Raw genomic sequence first — 23,320 nt, 5'->3', positions numbered from 1 at the left:
GTGCAGGAGAACGTGCACGAGGGCCGCCCGCCCTGTGAAATGGTAAGTATTAGTATGAATATATTAGTATTATTAGTTTATGATAAGGGATGTGTATGCAGACTAGCGATGGTTCGACCGATACCGATCTTAAACAACTACGCCGTTAATAATACATTAGTCTGGATTCACTTTGTTTAACTGAGCCATCTAAAAACCATCATGCTCAAACTGTGAAACAAATATTCTACTGCCCTAATAAAGGAATAAATACATAGCCCACAACATGACTCAGTTATGCAGAGTCAGATTACCTATCTTCATATTCAGGTTCTGGTCTCCTGGGACCTGAAACTCGTATGTCTCTGTGGACGGGAACACAGGAGGTGTAAAATCTGCCACTTCCACTGCTGTTCTAAACACAGAATGCTGCTGTTCTAAACACAGAATGCTGCTGTTCTAAACACAGAATGCTGCTGTTCTAAACACAGAATGCTGCTGTTCTAAACACAGAATGCTGCTGTTCTAAACACAGAATGCTGCTGTTCTAAACACAGAATGCTGCTGTTCTAAACACAGAATGCTGCTGTTCTAAACACAGGATGCTGCTGTTCTAAACACAGAATGCATTTGCTGGCCAAAAAGACATGGGTCTGCCGAAGTCCAATGTAGGATTTTCATATAATGCTGTATCTTTGTCCCAAATATCAACAATATGTTTTAATATTTGTTTTTTATTATAAGCATAAGAATTAATATAAGCAAATTGTATAATTTATAGTTCCCAAAGTATGTATTCTTCTGCATACAAACATCACTAAAAACACTGACCTTTTATTATTTTTGTCCTTTATATTTTTTAAATATTTTTTAAATTTCTTTATTTTTTCGGCACAGCGGCACAGCTCATCGGTCTCCACAGTATCCATAGCCATGATGAACAGTGCTGTGATGATTTTTCTAGATTCCGTGTAGAAGGTGAACACGGTGGTGGAACAGGGCATCACAGTGAAAAATGTGTTCTTTTGTGTGTCGCCCCTCTCAACCGCAGCGAAAAAGGTGACTCTGTCCAATGTCCCACCATTTATAAGTGGTGAGATTCTGATCTTGGAACTGTCAAGACATGGAAAAATAGTCTCCACAATGAAAATAGTAGCATGTTGTGTCTCACAGGAGACAGGTTCAGATGATTCCCAATAGGCAGAATGAGGATCTAAACGTATGTTTTAAAATGAGAGTGGATGGTTTTATTTACTATATATAAGCCACATCTGAGAGAACAGGAACAAGACTTTGGCTGTGGTGAGGAAGGCCACCTGATAAGAGCCGGTCCAGGAAAAGCCTCTGTGTCTGGGGAGGAGAGCAGATCACCAGCAGGGACAGATGGAGGGAAAGGCCAGGGTCAGACCCAGGCGGAGGTGAGTCAGGGGGAAAAGGAGGGAGAAGCAGGTAGTGAGTGAGAAGACAGCAGGACCAAAGGAAGCGCTGACTTCACCAGCTTCAGATGATCTTGTGAAGCGTAATCTGAAACTGCTGATGTAGACACTGAAGTTGGTCTGGGTGACAGTTCTGCAGGGGCCCAGGGAGAGGCTGGTGGTGCAGGTGGGAAGGAGGGAGAAATGGAGGATGGTGCTCTGGCCACTAATGTGGCCAGAGCAGTGCTGACAGGAGGCAATGAGGGTGAGAAGATGATGGAGAGTCCCCTACTGTACCTCGCCTAAAGAGGAAAAACAAAAGTAACATTGGCTCAGAGGTGGAAAAATGTGACAGGACGAGCAAAAGATAAACAACCCTGAAAAAAAGATGGAGTCTGACTCCAGTATGACAGGAGGAACCTGCTGAGAACAAGCGTCAGACACCAGATGACAAGGTGCCATACAACTGTAAGACTAGAGGTGCTTATAGCAATGATAAAATTAAGCAGTTCCTGCAGAAAACAAAAAACCAGAAGGGTGTGAAAGAAAGAATATTTTGAAGACAAGGAGATATTTGTTGCCTAAATCAGAACCCTGATGAGGAGCAAAGAAAAGGTGGTTTCACAGATCAGGAGACGAAAAGATCAAATTACAACTCAGCAATAGAGATGACGCCGACACAGCATAAAGCCTCAGTGCTTCTCCGGTCTCTCTTTGTCTGTTTGCTTATTTTACAATGCCTGCTTTCAGAGTGGGAACTCTACCTAAATCGAGCAAGAGACATAGGGAAAGAACACGTCTGTTTGAGTCTTTAAAACGAAAGGAAATTGATGTCACTTTTATCCAAGAAACACACAGTGATAGTCTTAAAGAGACAGACTGGAAGAGTGCGCGGGGAGGGGAAGTGATTCTCAGCCACATGACCTCAACCAGCGGAGGGGTGGGAGTTTTATTCTCTCAGAGTTTTACCCCATTGTCTTTTACTGTTGAACATGTGTGTGAGGGCAGGAGCATGTGCTGGTCCGGTCCAAGCTTGAGTGTTTCAGTGCTGTTTTTATCAATGTGTACACTCCCACTGAAGGCCTTGACAGAGTACTGCTTTAAAATAAGTGAAAACTTCCTAAACTACCAGGAAGTCTCAGCTGGAGTAGGCCTGGTTTCAAATATTTAGGAGATTATCTTGGGGATGAACAGACAATATAGACAAACTGGGAAGGAGTGGCTGAAAAAGTAGAGGGGAGGTTGGCCAAGTGGAATTGGCTACTACCCAAAATGTCTTATAGAGGAAAGGGTTAAGTCATTAATTACATGTTAGCAGTACAGGTACTGTGGCACAGAATAGCCTGTTTGGAGCCGCCTGCATGTCTGATAAAGAAAATTCAATCTCTAATGGTTAATTTATCTTTGGGACAAACTTCACTGGGTATCTTGGAGTGTTTTATTTTTTACCAAAGGAGGGAAGAGGACAGGGGTTGATCCACTTGAACAGCAGGGTTGCAACTTTTTGGCTGCAATTCATTCAGCACTACCTCACTAGTACCAGTGATTTTAGGGAAGGATAGGTGAGCTAGGGCTGGATTTTAATATGTTTTTAACAGATTTTAGTTCCATAAAAATGGTCGTTCTACCTCCTTTATGATCAGAGCCTTTCTAAAACACGTTCTTTTTTAATGGCAAAGGTGTGACAAATGCATTTGTCAAAGTTCTGAACCCAATTTTCCCAAAACGGTGTCCTTTCTGTGACTCGATAGATACATTTTTTTCACTGTAACATTGAATGTCTGAGGCTAAAACCTTTATTGTGTTGTTTTAAAATAATTGATTGTTGTTCTTGGTGAGAAATGGTCAAATGTTGCTTTTATTTATGGTGCAGGATATAAAAATACAACTGTTATTCCTCGTAATCATGGGCTCTGTTTGTTTGTTTCTTTCTCTTTTCTTTAATTTATTATTATTATATATATTTTCCATTCCCTTTTGTTTGTTTGTTTTCTTTTGTTGTTATTAATTAAAAAATTTTGATTTGTGATGTGGGGATGGCATGGTTTAAGCGGCCATACCTGACCTGGATCTAGATGACTGGGTCAGGGTGGCTGCGTTCCTGTTGCTCAGCGGTTTGGCTAATGAGCAACAAGCTAAAACCCCTATTCTCACACACACTCAGGATAGGAGCCTAGTCATGACATGTTCTATCTGCTCCTGGCTAATTCCAACAGACCAACTCTCTACAATAATCTGGTGTTTACAACCCACCGTCTTCTGTGTCTCTGCGCTGGAGGGCCCTGAAAACTCCACCTGGGTGGCATGTGACAGGCAGAACTGTCATATGGTTGTTTAATTGTTTTTTGCAATGCATATGGTTGGAGGTATCTATTCAAAATATCTTAATAAAGGATTTAAAAAATATATAAATAAATCTCTCTCTCTGGGTGGATGAGGATGTGCGCGTGTGTCACGGTATCTACAGAGTGACTTCCTTTCTTTTTAATATTACAATGTAGAAATGATGACAGTTAATTTAATATATTTTGTGCTACAAAGCTACTACCCGAGGCCACGACCTGCTGAGCTGTCCATGGTCCTGAAGTTCGATGCCATATTTGGTTCAATGCCAGTTTTGATCACTTTATCACTATATATTTATTTCCTATAACCTTTAGTTGTGTTTTCAATATCTTTTGAGTTAATAGCAATTTCGGAACCGTTTCTTGTCAACGATTGTAACGCCTTTTTTGTCCAATAAATTGTTCAAAGTTTCAACAAGTACCTTATGGAGTGCGTTTTGAAAACCACTGACTGCTGTCCGTTCCACTACCTGCAGATGCCGTGATAGTAATCAATTGATAAAAAATTATAATAACAATGTATTTCACCGTTGACAGATTATTTGTGGATTAGATTTTCACATTTTCTGTTATTTGCGCCGGTTTAGTGGCTCCCAAAGCCGCGCACTTGCTTGAATGGGAATTTGCTCCTGAATGTGTACTCAGGTACAGTGGTTCTCAACATGGGGTCCGGGAACCCTCAAGGGTCCTTCAAGACATTTCAGGAGGTCCCCAGCAAAATGATTAATAGTTAAAACTTCACCGGTTGAGAATCACTGCCCGAGTACACTAGAGTGTCCTCCTAATCACAAGTAAATGTACCAATTGAGTTAATTACTAAAGTAGGAGCAATTAGATAGTAATCATGAGTGCTACACCCCAAAACCACTAAGAGTTTTATAGTAATATTATTCTTTCCTTCAGTAATGGAAGCCTTCATAAGAAATGACATGGTCTCTTTATTTAAAGGGGATCTATCATGCTCCTTTTCTAGAAGTAAATATACTGTAGGTTTCTGAAGTCCCCAAAACATGTTTTTGTTCTTTTTTTGCTGAAAATACCACTCAGATTATGCATTAGAGCTATTTTAACATGCCTCTAAACCACCCTGTGAGATGAGAAATAAGCAATCCAGTTGCAGAATCTTTACTCATTAGATTACAAGACCTAATTTAAAAGTTTGTTCCGACTTTCTTTGCCGTGCACTGGGATTTTTTGTTTAATTCAAATATTAAACGTCAGAGAATAAAATAGATACATCTACAATAAAAACACACTATGTTTATTGGTTTTGTTTGGATAAATGCACAGCGGATCGTGCGCTGCAGCCTACAGCCTATCTAGCGCATATCTAGCGTTTTCTTAAATGTTGTATTCTGTTGATGTCTTTCTTTTGTGTAATCTTTTGTCATCTCAGCTTCTATAATAACCAAATTTCCCCCGAGCAACAGATCCATAAAGTAAAAGCAATCTTGTCCCATCTTATTCCACTCTCTATCGCAGTCGGAGTTTGTTGAGCTGTATAAAATGAATTCATAGTGGATAGAAACAGATAAAAACCGATTCCTTCCATGGCGATCTCCTGGTGATAGGGAATTAAAGGATTGCATGTTTCTCATTCAGCTGATGAGAGTATAAACATCAGTCACTATGTTTAGACAAATCCTTGCAGCGGAGAATTTTTTATTTTTAGTTTTTTAACTCAGCATGTGTACATTTTCACGGCTAACTGCAGATAATTGGCGCAGGTGATGCAGATGCATCCGCCTCGCATTTTTCACGGTATAATAATTAATACAGTCAATCAAAACGAATGACACACACACACACACACACACACACACACACACACACACACACACACACACACGTACAGAAAAAGAAGGAATAAAGCAAATTGAATTACTTTTCACATTCATTGTGTTCGTGTCATAGTTTCTCACCTGAGCCTGAATATTACCATGATATTAATATTACAAGAGGTGAACATAATCCATTTATGGAGGAATGTTCACACAGGGTCATTCATAATGTATGACTGCGTAATTATAGATTATCTTACGTGGGTTTGTTTGAAAGTGCACACAAGCGCACTGTTTTCGCGAATGCAAGTATGCATCGGAGGAGAATTTCAGTCATTGTGGAGTTGAATGTGTTTGTGTGTGTGTGTGTGCGTATACATATTCATTTAAGAGGTTCTCAGCTGACATGGACAATATGCCGTTATTGTTTTTCAAATATGTTCACATTTACAATATTAATGTTTGTTGTCCTGATAGTCAAAAAATATCTAATAATCCAATTCAGTATTTATTAATTAAAAAGTATGTGGGATTACCCATTGGAAGAAGAATTTGCCATTTTCCTCTCAGTGAAGAACTCAGTGCTAACTGGAGCAGACACTTGCGAAACGCCCATTAAGATGAATGACAAGGCTGAATAAATATCAGTGAACAATTTCCTCCTTGCTGAAGTCCCAATAAACATAGTTTCAAAATTGATGTTCGTATTAAAGACAGATAAATCAATAGACGGTGATAAAAAAAAAAGATTCTTGAGTCCTTGTAATTTCTGTTTTGTGCTTGCCCCAGTGTTCTGTTCTACCTAATTTTGTTGTGAAGATGTAAAATACATCCAAATCTCGATGGGACTGTAACTGTGTCTCTCCCAAAACTCTCATATATTTTGCCCTCAGTGGCATTTTTCTTCACTTTATCTGTCTGAAAAATGTATGGAGGTTTTGAGGTACAAAACATTGTAAATCAAGTCAGTTTACTAAATATTAAAACAGGTGCAAGCTGACTGAGTTGCAGAAGTCATTGATTGAGTTGGGACATGATGTTCATGGCTCAACAATCTAAAAGGCCTTGCACAAAATGATGAAAGGGCATAAGGAGAAGTGGCAAGGAAGAAGTCCTGGCTGAAAAATAATTTGCAAAATGTCACTTTTGTTCCAATGAGACTAAACAGTAACTTTGGTGGTGTAAATCTAACACTACACACCAGCCAGGTAACACCAGGTAGCACCATGTTATGGTGCTTTTCAGCAGCAGGGTCTGGGATCTGCTCAGCTTTGGCAGGAAGATGGATGGTGCACAATACACAGATATCCTGGATGAAAACCTGCTCTCCCTTGCCAGGAAGCTTAAACTGTGGCGGAATTTAGTCTTTGAGCAGGACGACGATCCGATGCTCACTGCCAGAGAAATGTGGGAGTCCAACATTTGTGGGAAGACCGGGGAAAACTGCCGTCTACCGCAGCTTCCCTACTGACCTGCCACAACTTGAGTAGTTTTGCAATTTACAAGGAGGAACAGGATAATCTCACTCTATAAAATTGTGCAAAATTAATGTTTTATCTTAAAAGACTAGACTGGCTACAAGAGATGTAAGAAGTGGTTAAAAAAAGATCTGATCAAGGAGTGGGGTGAAAACTAAATAATTAATTTTTGACATCTCACTTTATCGAGAGAGAGAGAGAGAGAGAGAGAGAGAGAGAGAGAGAGAGAGAGAGAGAGAGAGAGAGAGAGAGAGAGAGAGAGAGAGAGAGAGAGAGAGAGAGAGAGAGAGAGAGAGAGAGAGAGAGAGAGAGAGAGAGAGAGCGAGCTAGCTAGCTATACTAAAACTCTTTTACATTGTCCTGAGCTCCAGGATCTTCCCCAATGGGGTTAGAGTTAGGGCTAGGGTTAGGGCTAGGGGTTAGGGTTTGGTTAGGGTTAGGGTTAGGGCTAGGGGTTAGGGTTGGGGTTAGGGTTAGGGTTAAGAGCCCCTAACCCTAACCCTAACCCCGAAACAAATATTTGAACTTTAAAAAAAGCCTTTGATTGAATTTGGCATGACGATCTGTGGTACAAAGGTGGTTAGAAAGTGGTGTTGGGGGAGAAACCTATGACAACATTAACTCAATGTACACAAACAATCAATGCGCTGTCAAAATTGACAAAAAACACACAGACTTCTTTCCTCAAAGCCGGGGGGTCAGACAAGGATGCAGCTTGAGTCTGATCCTCTTCAACATATACATCAATGAACTGGCGAGGGCATTAGAAGAGTTTGCAGCGCCTGGCATCAGCCTAGCAGGCACAGAAGTCAAATGTCTACTGTTTGCAGATCATCGGGTGCTCCTGTCTCCAACCAAAGCCTACAACAGCACTTTGATCTTCAGCCCTGACAGTGAATCTTACCAAGACAAAAATGATGAGATTCCAAAAAAGACCCAGCCTCCAAAATCATACATTTCAATTCTTTCAAAATACTAAAGCTCTAGAAAAAATAAAAAAGTATACGGACCTCGGCCTTAGCATCAGCACCACAGGTAACTTCAACAACGCTGTGAACGACCTGAGACAAGGCAAGAATGGCTTTTTACGCCATCAAAAGGAACATCAAGTTAGACATCCCAATTCAAATCTAGCTTAAAGTATTGGACTTCGTCCAAACGCCAACCAAGATCTTACAAAATGGAAAATTAAGACACCAAATTAAGACTCTGCATGCAGAGCTCTGCAAATCCATTCTCCGCATCCAACGGAAAACTCCAAATAATGCATGCAGAGCAGAATTAGGACGATACCCACTAATTATAAAAATTTAAAAGAAAGCATTTAAGTATTATTGTCACCTAAAATAAAATGACCCTGACACACTCTATAACAAAGCTCTCACCTACAGAGAGACTGCAGAGAGAAGCCCCTTCAGCCAGCTGCTTACGGGACTCTGTTCACTAGCACAAGCAGAGCCCCCAGACAGAAACCCCATTAGACTAAAACAAATTATAAGAAAACAAAAAGAAAACTATTTGATACATTGGAAAGAATCAACTAAAACCAACGCAAACTGGAATGCTATTTAGCCCAAAACAGAGAATACTCAGTGGCAGATTATCTGACCACTGTGACTGATCCAAAAATCTTTGAACATGTACAGACTTAGCGAGCACAGCCTCGCCTTGGAGAGACCACTGCAGACAGCAGGAGGTGGAAACCGAGCTGCACTTTTTAACCACCTGCCAACTGTACCAAGACACCAGAGACATATACTACCCACACATTACAACCACCCAAAAGGACTTTGGGGAAAACATGGCTAACAACAAATCTCCGAAGTCAGGTCCATATCTGCTGGGTGAAAGACAGCAATGTGTAAACACAGCAGAAAGATTTGTGAGCTGTTGTGACCGGAAAAGGGTGTCTAATGCAATACAACACAAATACAAGACATACTTACTGTACATACATACAGAAATAATATCTTTAAATACATTAATTTAAAAGAAGAAAATGTGAGACAGAGTGAGACAGAGAAAGAGAGTGTGTGTATGTGTGTGTGTGTGTGTGTGTGTGTGTGTGTGTGTGTGTGTGTGTGTGTGTGTGTGTGTGTGTGTGTGGTTTTCAAGGCCAAACAGGCTTCTGTATCACACACCCTATTGCAGTTACTTGACCTGAGCGACCTTTGGTGGATGATTACCGACCCTGAGAACTTGTGTGCATCACTCAATCCTGCAACAGAGGGTTCAGATTAAAACCAGACCAGAGGGAGAGAGCGACAGAGAGAGAGAGAGAGAGAGAGAGAGAAAGAAAGAGAATAAAATAAAATGCAAGTGCAGCCATTAAGTACCAACCACCCTGAGGTAAACCACCTGTCACTTTGTTACATAATAATCAAACTAAAAATAAACTTTACTATAAAAAAACAGACCAACATGATCTGATGGTGTCTGACCATCTGACCAACGCTGTAACTCTAGCTGATAGCAATTGCCACCATCTGCTGAAGAAACGCAAACATCTGTACAGACTAGTACATTGCATCCATCCATTCCACTATCTGATACTGTATAGCTCTTATATCAGAACAACATATGTTCTCTCTTATCTTTATATTCATCTGAATATCTTATATAATGAAGATGTAGCCAAATTCACACTGGAATTAAAAGGAAATTACTTTCTTTCCACAGACAAATTCCACTTCATACACATAATACACCATCTCATAGGACAATATAGAAAGCATTAAGATATTGTGAGGTGATATAATATTTTAAAGTGACATGTTAACTCCTGAGTGGTCATTATGGTATGGTTTACTGTTTTTCTAAAGTGGAATTAGTCTTTGTGAACAGATTCCCTCCAATTAACTCCTGAAGCAGACTGTCTATAAGTACTGATATCACTTGTATCACAATCAGCTGCTAACCTTTACAGGGGTCCATCCTATGTCCCCAGGCTCTATGTTTCCAATGTCCTATGTTCCCAGAGTGCTATGTTCCCAAGGTCTTATGTCCCAAAGGTCCTATGTTCCCAAAGTTCTATGTCCCCAGGGTCCAGTGTTCCCTGGCTCAATATACCAAAGTTCCTATGCTCTCAAGGACCCATGTCCCCAAGGTCCTATGTATCCAGAGCCCTACGTTTCCAATGTCCTATGTCCCCAGAGTGCTATATCCCCAAGGTCTTATGCCCCCAAGGTCCTATGTTATCAAGGTCCTATGTTCCCAGGGCCCTGTGTTTCCAATGTCCTATTTTCCCAGAGTGCTATGTACCCAAGGTCTTATGTCCCAAGGTCCTATGTTCCCAGAGTACTATGTTCCCAGGGCCCTATGTTCCCAAGGTCCTATGTTCCCAAGGTCCTATGTTCCCATGACCCTATGTTCTGAAAGCCTTAAATTCCCATGGTCCTATGTTCCAAGGTCCTATGTTCAAAGGCATTATGTACCCAAGGCCATATTTTCTCAAGGCCATATGTTCCCCGGACCCTATGTTGCCAAGTTCCTATGTTCCCAGGGTCCCATGTTACCAGTCTCAGTGTTTCAAAGGTCCTATGTTCTCAAGGACCCATGTTTCCAAGGCCATATGGTCCCAAAGACCTATGTTCCCAGCGCCCTATGTTCCCAGGGCCCTATTGTCCCAGGGCCCTATGTTCCCAGGGCTCTATGTTTCCGAGGCCCTATGATCCCAAGGTTTTTTGCTTCCAAAGATACTCCCTTATTCAAACAATAGATCATTTATACATTATTTTATTTCAACTTTTCAACAATCACTTTGAATATATTTATGTAGATGAGCATGTTTTGGGACAAGATAAATGTTTAATATGCAGCCATAACAACCTTTGTTGCTAAATAACATTGAGATGAGGGTCCTGGAAACATAGATACACTCCTCTAAAAGGGGTTTGGAACGTGTTATTATACTACTTGTCTAACTTTGTATCACACACAGTTTTTGACTGACACATGCGCAAGGTGCATTGGTTGTTATTGAGTAAGATCCCCCCCGGAGCTTGGACAACATTGATAATGTAGAAGACGGCTGCGATTGTTGAGTGCCATCTGAGAGTGAAGGCAGCAGCATCTGGCAGAAATTATCTGCTTGAAGTGGAATCTCCAGTGCCACTGAAGTAGGATCATTTAACACTGCATCGCTCACTTAAAACCCCTCTGGAGAGGAGCGCTGACCTTGATAACTCTGCGATGGCAGAAGAGCATCACACCAGGGCACAAAATCCAGCCGGCACCGACCGGAATGTTCCCTGGCATCCTGGCACTGAGCTCAGAGAACGACATGATGCCAAGCAACACGCATCAAAGAATATATGCTGTATAATTTAAAGCTAAACTGGATAAATTAGAATAAGGGGGTCCCTCAGGTCACAAGTCAGTAACAGGCATGAACAACATCATAATGTGTCAGCATTTCAGGTCATTTTGGGCAAACGCAATATTTAATTCCAGCTTTCAGCAGGCAAATATTTCTTCCTATTGGCTGCAGCAGTAGAACATGCTGCGTTTGCAACTGTAGTTACTACCTTCCTTTGCGCTCTGCAAGGCCAATTCTGATTCTAGTAGCAATTAATTGAATATAAGGTTTGGGCCTGGGTCGAAGAATGGCAAACCTCTTCTTAACACTTTCTACTTTACCATAACACGTTATCATACAATATTCTAGGAAGGGGGGAAGAAAGGGAGGGAATATGTATGGAGAGATGAATGGAGACTTTCACAAGAACAGTTCCATTCTGCTGTGGGCCTGCACTAATCTTTTTCATGTTGATCTGACAGGCAGACTAGACCGGTCTGTGATATGACAACTTCAATTTCGTCTGGGTGTCAAACGTTACCAGTGGCATGTAGAGATACAGCATACAGTGTTCAAAGAGCGAGAGAGAGAGAGAGAGAGAGAAAAAGAGAGAGAGACTAAAGGATATAGATGAAAAAGAGATGATAGAACCCTGACCACATGCAATAGCACTCTGCTTCAGTTTTGACAAAATTGGCAATTATTCATTTTAAATGAGGAATTATTACTTTCCTTAAAGGTCCATCCTAGTGTCTTTGAGTTGAACACTAGAACACTAGACTTGAACACACTTTTTACATTATCCCTGACCCCTGACCGAATAGAGACAATATTAAAAATCTAACAATGTCAGCATAAGAAAAATAGTCATGTAAAATGTGAGTTATGAATACTAAACTAAAACTCAATTTGATGCCATTAATGGACCTTTAATTATAAGACTGACATAATTTTTTATTTTATTTTTTCCTATATTGAACGTTATCTGTTTCAGCTTTCCTGACAGATGACGTTCTAGAATTCTCTCCTCCTCCGTCCTGTCTTTATCTGCTCTTATTGTCTTGTCATCACATGCACATTAATTAATAAAATAAATGAGCCCACCGTTATCACCGCAGGGTCATTGGGAGTGAGCGCCATCTGTTCCTAAAGGTCTTAGGAACGTGTGTGTGTGTGTGTGTGTGTGTGTGTGTGTGTGTGTGTGTGTGTGTGTGTGTGTGTGTGCCAGTGTGTGCGCGTGTGCGTGTCTGTGAGTGTGTGTGTGTGTGTCAGTCACCAAGCTGTACCCTGTGGACTTCTGGGTAATTTGCTGAGTCCACACTGGGAAGGAGTCATACCCTTGCAATAAGAAACTCTACCTCAATCTAAAACTTGTGTGAGAAATACTTTATATGATAATGGAAAAAGGGTAATGTGCTTTAACAAATTTGTATCTAATAATATCTCAAGCAAAGTTGAGATATTAATATAAGTTAAAAAATCTTAAAATTCTAGATGAATAAGAAGATAATATTGTCTCATTTATATAAATATAAGTATATGCCAATGTCCATTTATTACATTCATATGGTCTATCTCTGTTTTATGCACTCACTTAAAAAAAGGAAAAAGAAACAAAAGACTTTGGCATATTTTTTTATTATAAGAAAATGATCTTGTTACTATGAAGAAAATAAGTATAATATTATTTTTTAAAGTTTACATTTGAAAAGAACATCATAATGGGAGGAGGGGTGAAGATGCGTGCTGGAGCTGCAGTTTGCAAATGGACCATCCTGCCACTTAATTTAAGAAAATAATATTTTTTATGAGAACGTCTCTCACCAACTTGCATGAGCTCAAAACAAAGAGTAAATGACTGTTGCACTTCTGTCTTCCATATAAATGATTGACAATCACAACTAGAGAACTCTAAAATGAAACAATGCATGTTCTTGTGTGTTTAATTTAAAGTGGATTTAAAATGCTCATGTTTACACAAGTTAATATAGGTCTCTGAGGTCCACAAAACATGTTTTTGAAGTTTTTTGCTGAAAATACCACTCTAACATGCCTCCAAATCCATTCTTCCTGACACTCTGTTTAAATGGGAGGAGCTACTGCCAATGGAGTTTTAGCACAAGTTCCAGGTTCTGTGAGCTAATGGTGTTTGAGCATGGCTTTCTTTGGTTTTGTTGTATTTACTGGGTGACTTTCACTGATTTCACCTTATCAGTCCACCAAAATCTGTTTCTGAACAAATTATAGAAGAGAATTAATCAATCCAGTCGCTGAATCTTCACTCATATTAGATCTACAAGGCTCCATTTAAAGGTTTGTTCCAACATTCATTGCCATGCTTCAACCCAGCGGGTACGAGGACAGGGACATCGCACCACGACACACTGGGACTCTAGGACACAGGGATATATATATACACTCCTCACAAAAAGTTAGGGATATTCAGCTTTCGGGTGAAATTTCAGGATGAACCTAAAATGCACTATAACCTTTACAGGTGAACTTAATTTGACCTTCTCTAAACTTTTGAATGCACATGTCCAACTGTTCAATGTTTCAGTACTTTTTGCACAACTTGCTGTTCTCTAACAAGGAGCTGAACGGCAAAATTCACAACATCCACGAATCGACCAATACATTTCCAGGTTCAATTAGAATTGGTATTTAAACAGTCCTCTTCATCATGCTGTTCACATTTTGACATCAGAGACCAAGACCAAGACGACACCTAACAACTGATCAACAGTACCTCGCCATTGAGAGGCTTCAAACAGGATGTTCTCAGAGGGAAGTGGCCACTGAGCTTAGAGTGTCACAGAGTGTCATCAGCAGGTTGCAACAGAGATACAGAGACTGGAAGAGTCACAGAAAGGCATAGAAGTGGACGTCCTTTGGCCACATCCCACATTGATGAGCGCTTCATTGTGAACAGTGCCCTGTGGAACCGGATGATGAATGCCACTCAACTCCAGGCACATTTAAGGGAGGTGAGGGGCACCCAAGTGTCACGTCAGACCATTCTAAACCGTTTACAGCAGCGTGGTCTGCGTGCTAGACGACCTGCAAGGGTACCTGACCACCCACCAGGCACAGCCATCATCGTCTTGCATGGACCAGGGAGCATTTACGCTGGACGAGGGACCAGTGGCCTCAGTGCTGTTCTCTGATGAAAGTCGATTCACGTTGAGCAGGAATGATGGCCGCCAACGATGTTGGAGACGTCAAGGAGAGCGCTAAGCATCAGCCACTGTTGTCACCAGACGAGCCTTTGGTGGTGGTGGTGTTACAGTGTGGGCAGGTGTGTCTAGTCAATACAGAACTACCCTACACTTTGTGAATGGTACAGTGACAAGCCCATACTACCTGAATGACATCATTAATCCAGTCATTGTGCCCCTGCATGAACAACACAGGCCTCATTTCATCTTCATAGACAACAATGCTCCAGCTCATCAAGGTCGCATCATTAGGGAACGGCTGCTGGAGACTGGGGCACCTCAAATGGAGTGGCCTGCACTTTCTCCAGACCTGAATCCCATAGAAAACCTATGGGATCAGCTGAGTCACCGTGTAGAGGTTCGTAACTCTGTACCCCAGAACCTCAATGACCTGAGGGCCGCCCTTCAAGAAGAGTTGGGTGCCAGGCCTCAGCAGACAATAAGTCGACTTGTGAACAGCATGAGACGTCGTTGTCAAGCTGTAATTGATGCTCAAGGCCACATGACAAGTTATTAAGACATTGACATTTTTTGTTGTGGTAAACCCACCACTGTTGTTGGCTTTTGTTTCAATACATTGTTTGAGATGAGGAAATCACCATTGCATGCTTCTACTTAAATGCCCTACTTTCATGATATAATATCACTGTAGTGTGAACTTTTTACATTTTCCATAAATTTCAGCCGAAAGCCAAATATCCCTAACTTTTTGTGAGTAGTGTAAATATATATATAGTATTTTTTTAAATAAATAGATAAATACATCTACAATAAAAAACCCACTAATTGTTTGGGTTTGTTTGGAGAAACGCACAGCAGATTGGACTGAGAATATGTCCGTATGAAGAAAATCCATGACGAGCTGACATCCGTTGGAACGGACGGAAGCCTAAGAGTTTGTTCACAGCACTAACTACTACTCATTAGTTTACCTCATTATTTAACACTTTGGCTACGTCTAATATGAACATCTGACATTGTAACATTATAGAAAATAAAAGGAAAATAAGGAAAAGCATTATATGTCCCCTTTGATGCCTACCTGAGATGTGTACTTCCTGATATATGGCTGTAACTTTTAACATTGTGAAATAAAACTCATCATTTGTTTTTTGCTATATATTTGGCTTCAAATTATGACAGATATGCCGTAAAGATCAAACAAAACTACAAAAACATGTGAAATCTAAACTCACAATATCAAGGTTTACAGAAGCCATTTACATGGTTTCAACAAATACCACCAATAAGTGGAATTGGTCTGAGAAGGGATATGATGCACGTGATATGGCGTAGAATTTATCCTTCATAAAGAAGCTCATGATATATTGGATTTCCTAGGCCCCGCCCCCAATAGCTCAGAGCCACGCCCACTCAACTGTTTGAGCATGAGTTGTGGCGGTGCGCTGTGGAGGTCGTTGAGTGATCTTGTTACCGCTGAGACAGAGAGCGAGCATTTCAAGAGTTAACACAGGTTTGTTTGATGAAGGACCTTGTCCTATGATCCGCTGGTCACGCCCACACCCCCCTAGAGCTCTGTCTGCTTTCATGCAGAGTGCCCAGCTTACCACCATCTTGTTGAGGGAGACCCAGCAGTCGGAGGGGAAGTCCTGCAGCATGGGAACCAGGAACTGGAGGCAGCCGTCCCAGTGGCACAGCAGCAGCATCATCCCGATCAGGTTGAAGATCCGCATCACGGCGCTAGCCAAGTCATAGGTCATGTGGAAGATCTGCCAAACAGAGGAGGGTGGAGGGACAAGGAGGAATGAGTGAGGGGTTGCTGGTAATCAATTATTGATTTATTGATTTTAAGAGTTTGATTGATTAAGCAACATCAGTTTTCAAGTTGCCTGTATTTCAAAAGCCCTTAATGTTTATTAAAGTAAGGAAGTACAGGTACTTTGTCACTGGACTTAGATACATTTTTCAAGTAACTATACTTACTTAAGTATATTCAGTTTTGGAAACTTTTGACTTTTACTCATCAAATATACATACTTACTATATTTTTAACTCGGCTGCATTTCTAACACAGTCTCATTACTATCATTACTACTTTTTTTTATCAGGATTTACATCTATATAATATAAAAACGAAATCAAGATCTCAGTGCCAGCAGTGCCGTAAGGCAGCGTCTGAAACATCATGGCACCAGGTCGTTTTTAAACGCACCCTCGGGGTGTCGCCTTTCAAAAGCTCACTGCAACTACTGCAACTTATCTCTTTGAGCCACCAAGTATTATCAATTGAGGTTGCCTCCTCCGGTCATCAGATTTAAGAAACAATGAAACTTGAACCTGTGACGGCGAGTCTGAACCCCTCGCACACCCGCGATGACAGAGAAAACATTATTTAGTGCCCTCTAGAGCATTCCTAAATAAACATTGTTTTGTGCCCTCTAAGGTGTCCTTAAGATAGAAGGACATTGAGAGGGACAGCCTGGTGGACGGTAACACCAGAGGCCGGGGTTTTCCCTCTATTAATAAAGGTTAAGTTGTTACGGTCAAGATCATTGTCTCCTCTCTGGGTCCTCTAAAAAGGAAATGGTGTTTCAGGTGTTCAAAATAATCAAGATGACTTAAACTCCTAGAGTCTCGCTCCACCCCCCTTCCACCGGTGAACGCTCTGTGCACACCACTGTACAGTGTGGAAAATGTATTTGTGTGTGTGAGTATGTGAGTATGGGTGTGTGTATTTTACTTGTCTTCCCATCACTTTCTTTGTCCTTTTACTATGTTGGAGTGTGGTGTGTACTAACCAGGGGTTACCAAGGCAGGAGAGGAGACAGCGGGAGTGGCGGCCCCTGCCCTGTGATTAGAGATGCTTTTTCCACAATAATTAATGAGCTGCTGGGACCCGCGTTCCCCCCTGACAGTAAAGAAGCGCCTGTGGATGTGTCATTGTTGGATCATGATCTGGGTCAAAGCGCGTCACTGCAACCAGAACCCAAAGTCTGGGGAACACTAATAGAGGGCTCTCTGCTGCTCTACACGACAGAAGTCAGGCCATTCCACTGAGAGAAGAACAGAACAAACAGTGGAACCGACCACTTCATTTTTTAGAGATGCCTCCACCAAAAACACAGTATATTTTTTGCTTGGTGGACAGATAGATAGATAGATAGATAGATAGATAGATAGATAGATAGATAGATAGATAGATAGATAGATAGATACAGTATAGAAAATGGTTAATACCATTGTTTTTACATGCATGCAATATGCATGCAACACATTATTATTTCTGTATGAATCTGTTAATAGGAATAAAAGGATTGACATTATATATGTGTTTTGCTTTCTTAGTATTAATTCTCAACTTCTCAAATAGCCGTATGAAAATGTTTCACATCCAAATAATTTAAGTATGCTTCGAAACACATTGAAGCATTTACATATACTTCTCCAATGCCTTTGGCGCAGTCTTTCACAACCTCCTCTGGACTGCTTTTGACTTCCTCAGGGTCCCAGTGGCCCTCACAAGCCTTGTTAAGGCCAACTTCCAGGACGTGCACCTATGCTTGACAACAGTACACCACAGCGTTGCAACATCTGGAAGTGGGAATAATGGCCGTCTGTACAATGTCCCTGTTGGCCTTCACCGTGGTCATGGAAATTATCATTAGAGCACCTCAATGAGTGGTTGGAGGACAGCGCAAAAGAACTGGCCTGAGGCTGCTGCCTTTTCAGAGCATACATGGGAGACCTCACGACACTCACCGTGACCCAGACTTGTACTGTATGGCTCAGATGAAGATCAAGCCGAGCAAGTCCAGAAGCATTTGCATCATCAAGGAGAAGCTGTCAGATCAACGCTTTTACATTGCCAAGAGACAATTCCAACAGTCTCAGAGAAGCCTGTGAAGAGCCTTGGTCGGTGGCACACCGCATCCCTCAGAGACATAGAGCAAGTAGATTAGCTCAGGAAGGATGCCATCAGTGGCCTGGAGAACATCGATGGAACCAAACACCCTGGCAAGTTTAAAAAAAACTCTGGTGTATACAATTTGGGCTTCTTTCACGCCTCATGTGGCTACTAACCCTATATGAAGCTCCAATCTCAAAGGTGGAAAAGCTCAAGAGACTGATCAGCTCATACAAAAGGAATTGGCTTGGACTTCCCAGTTGCAGCAGCATATGGCTCGACGGCAAAGGAGTCCTAGAGCTACCCGAATCCAGTCTCTCAGAGGAGTACAAGTGGACCAAAGTAAGACTGGAGATGAAGCTAACAGAGTTGAGTGATCCATTTGTGGCTACTGTGAGAAAATGGACCCCATCAGAAGCAACCGAGCAGTTAAAGGCGGTGCTCAAGCACAGGGACATTGTGGACAGAGTGCAGCAATGGAGGAGTTGTCTCAGTCTTGGGGCCAGCACACCAGCCTGGAACAAGGCTACTCTGTCTCAGAGACGCAGGCTTGTGGTACAGGAGATACGCCAGCAGGAGGATGCAGTAAGGCATACAAAGGCCGTTGCTCAGGCAAGGCAAGGGTATTGGATGAGGTGGGAGGGAGTGGAGAAGAGAAAGATCTCCTGGAAAGAGCTAATGGAGACATTTAGAGCGTGCTTCACCATCAAGGCTGCCTATGATGTCCTGCCATCTCCCAAGAATCTCAGCTAGTGAGAAGATCCCACATGCTCCCTCTGCCCGACTCGAGCAACACTAAAACACATTCTGGTGGGCTGCAAGACCAGCCTCACTCAAGGCGGATGGCGCATTAGTGTCACGCCGTTCCTCCCCCTTCATCTTACAGGATTGGAAGATGTTGGCAGACTTAGGCCAGAGGCTCTGCTCCCTAGCTGAGATTGTGCCAACCAACCTCAGACCAGACCTTGTGCTATGGCCAGTCTCACTCCCTCTCATTGACATCATCGAGCTCACAGTGCCCTGGGAGGATGCGGTGGAGGCGGCCTATGAGCACAATAAGCCGAGGGACGCTGAGCTTGCAGCTGTATGCGCAAAACCGGGGCTGGAAAGCAAAGGCGCAACCGGTTGAAGTAGAGGGTTTGTAGCCACATCAATGTCAAGGCTACTCCAGGAGATGGGAGTGCAGGGGAAGGCCCAGCAAGAATTTTAAGACCTCTCCAGAACTGCTGAAAAGGGTAGTCAGTGGCTCTGGATGGAGGGAAAGGGCTCCACCTGGGCTCTCACGGGAGTAGAGGGCATCTAGGGGGTGTGCTCAGGATGCCGGGATTCACTGCTGAACCCTCTGGAGGTGTTTTGGTCCTATCAGAGAAACATTGAGGAAAGAGGGCGCCCACTTGATAACCCAGAAGATGCCATCACTCACTTGACCATCCTGCAGAGTCTCGGAGCACGTCTCACGTGTGCAATTATATCAACATCTAGTCCTACATAACAGATTTTTATAGCAATGGTTCTCAATGTGGGGTCTGAGGTACCCCAGGAGTCTTTCAAGAGATCCTAGGGGTCCCCATCAAACTGATGGGGGGGTGGGTGAGTGACAGTATATGTACATGCTATTTTGTGCAATAAATGCTTTTAAATTCAGCTTTAAGACTCAAGGGAAACAGTGACCTGTTAGTCTTTGTGTCGGGTGCAGTCACTTATCTTATAACACGTCTATAAATACTCTGTCTCTGTATTACATCGCTCCAGCTCAGAAAAACATTCCTCCTCTGGCCTCCCGACTCTTGATGGAAGCTGACTTCTGTGTGATCGCACTCCTTCTCTTCCCACACAACGCTTAACCCCTTTGTTATCTTGGCCGAGTCTCAATGAGATCATCCACACATCAACCGTCATGCATGTGCAGATTACACACACACACACACACACACACACACGCACACACACACACACACGCACACACACACACACACACACACACACATAGGTTGTACACATGTGAGCACAGGCCGGATGTAACCACTGTAGGTTTGGACTAAAATCCTCTCCTTGTTTGTTTGGAGGCTTTGCTGAGCCGTCATCTGAAGCACTAAGATCATCTTTTGGGAAATCCGGTGTCAAGCTCAGCTGAATGGAGCCAATCAGAACATGGCCAAACAGATTTGAAACGAGTTGAGAAGAGCAAGCTCAACTAAGCTAAGCTTATCACGGGGAAGATGAGTGGAGTTGAGTCGCCATCAGGGAGGAGCTGGCGAAAGTGAATTAATCAGTATTTACAGGCGCTATCAAACGTAAATGAAAACCCCAAAATTAAAATTTAAACAGTGGTTATTTTCAGAGAAGTTAAGAAGGACACATATTTAACCCATGATAGCACACAGCACAGACCATCACACACACACACACACACACACACACACACACACACACACAAACACACACACAGGCACACGCAGATGCGCACACACATACAGACACACACAAACGCTTCATATCATAAATCAATCATAGCTCTCAAGCAGAAAACTGAGTTTCTATCGTACTTAATTCAGTATGTGAAAGAAAAAGAATATTCTGTGAAGCGACACCACCACTGAGGGTGATATGACGACTTTTCCATTACAAAACGCTGCACTGGAGCGCATTCTCATATTGCCATGCACAGTAGTAGAGTACGTCCGACTAATTTACACCTTGTTTAAGAGCCAACAATGCAACATTTTTAAATGTTTTTCAATGTGGTTACTTCAAAATGAACCCCTCCTTCATGAAAAACGTGCCCGCTTTGCATTCCGGTTCATCCACTCTTGACCGAACTCAGGTTCATCCTTATGGCCATCATTAGCAACTTGAAGGACTCTGCATGTCTCTGTTCTATCAAAATTACCTGAATATCAAACATCTTGAATTGAACTCAAACCTGATTATGATGACACCAGATCACAGGACTGGTTTTCAGCACTAGACGCACCTCAGTAGTTTGAGTCACTCATCCCGCTTGGCGATTTTAAAGTTTTAATTACTAATATTTTTAGCAGTGGAGGTTGTTTTATTTGTGGCTATTGTGAACTGTAACTGTGTAACTTGTAACTGAATTGGATTGTTTGTGTTTTTTATATATGTGTAATGTATGTTACAGCTTCTCTTTGAAAGGAGACTTTAATCTCAATAAGGCGACCGGATAAAATGAAGCCATGCCCGACAACAACATCACCAAATCACTCAAAATGATCCTGAAAATGAAAAAAATCAGCTGTGCAAGTATAGAGAAGCTAGTTTAATCAAAACCCTGCTCTGCGTGTCTTTAAGCACATACAATTTAAAGTGATATAGAAATCACGCTGCTTATTGGGAATGCAGACACTGTCATCAGAGTCTTGACTACATTCAGACGTCAGATATAATGAGCAACAAAAATAGCTCTAATCAGATTGGATGCTTGACTTTGCTCTACCCCAGAGTTTATCTGAAGAGCAGAAGGTCTTCAAGCTCTCCCAGACGCTACGACCAATCAGCAGCTTTGTCATGAAAAGCTTGTTTTGGAGGCTTCCTTCAAAAAAAACGTGAACACTCCTTTAGTGCATTGGAAACTTTGAAACTTAAAACTACTCCAGTATATGTAGGTGCCTTTGTCAGTTGCGTTAGTGAACATGTGAAGTTATAGAACAGCTCATAATACACTTGCTTTACAATGTTCAAAACAGGAGTGGAGGTAAGGAACATTTTGCTGTGAAGACAACCAAATGAATACTTCCCTACAACCGAAAACGGTACGACGCTCAACACCTATTTGTACTTAAAACCTTTACATAACATGGAAACTCTTAGATAACTATTAGAGTTATTGCAAGATGTTGGAGATGGTCTTGAGACACTTCGAGGAGCGCCGCCGCGCCTCCCTCCGAGGAGGCCAGCAATCTGGGGGCACGTTAACAAAAGGTTCCGTTAAAATCAGTGGCAGAAAAGATTAGCTTTGCCTGCAAGACTGTCCAACTTTAAGTCACATCTCTCAGTGGCTATCTACCACCTCCTTATCACCGCCCACAAACACACACACACACACACACACACACACACACACACACATAAAGGTCACTGCTGGCAACTGCTGGCACGTTATGATCCAGTGACGTGAGGAGGAGGCCGGCCGAGGGAAAGCGGCTCTGGACATGGACAGATGACCTTAGGGTCTGTCAAGTCATGTCCAGGTTTAGCAATGAGTATCCTACGGTATATCTACCTGCAGTAAATGATATTTTCTCAACATAGCTCCATTGGTGCATGGATCTGGTACGTCAGTCACATGTTCTTGTTTGTGCTTAACTCCAAATTTAGACAAGATTATAAAAGCCTTCATCTTTCAATATGAACTTTAAAACCAGAGCAAGGGAGTAAAGAAAACACTCTCTTGACAGCAGCGGTGCTCTTTTCAAACTTCATTCACAGCTGAACTATCCAAGCCCTTGGTGCCAGTATTGCAGTTTGAGACCTGAAGACAAACAGGTCATTGCATCGGTCGATTGATATTATTGCCTTTTGAATACTTTATAATAAAATATAATAATGTATAATACAATAGTTATAATAATGTATTATTAGTATTAGTGGTACCATCATTATTACTCGTACTATCATTATTAACACTCGTACTATATATATTATAATTATTAATATTAGTAGTATTGCTGTTAGTATTATTATAATGGCATTATAACTATTTTCACCACTATACTGTTATCTCACCAGACAATAGATAGATATATTTATACAAGATATCAACTTCAATATATCAATATGTCTACTCCTGCTGCTGTAACACCCATATTTCTAAGTAAGTGTTATCTTATTTGATCTTATTTTATCTTATTTCAATCGCTTTTCACATTTGACACTTCTTTATTTTCATCCTATTTGCACTACTGGGAGGTTACAATTCCAC

General features: G+C 41.7%; 1 protein-coding gene across 1 annotated transcript in view; it reads right to left on the bottom strand.

Annotated features, from left to right (window-relative positions):
• hcn2b (hyperpolarization activated cyclic nucleotide-gated potassium channel 2b) overlaps nt 1–23,320 on the bottom strand; it is a gene marked incomplete at its 3' end in the record, with an annotated part of 61,711 nt that overhangs the window by 35,249 nt on the left and 3,142 nt on the right. The window contains exon 3 of the mRNA XM_080004498.1: nt 16,082–16,243. Coding sequence (XP_079860624.1) covers nt 16,082–16,243 — 162 coding nt within the window. The remainder of the gene's footprint in view (nt 1–16,081; nt 16,244–23,320) is intronic.

This window comes from Zeus faber (genome assembly GCF_960531495.2).
Source record: "Zeus faber genome assembly, chromosome: 1".
Lineage (NCBI taxonomy): Eukaryota > Metazoa > Chordata > Actinopteri > Zeiformes > Zeidae > Zeus > Zeus faber.
The sequence above is the reverse complement of the archived record's forward strand: the minus strand, read 5'-3'. Positions and strand labels throughout refer to the sequence as shown.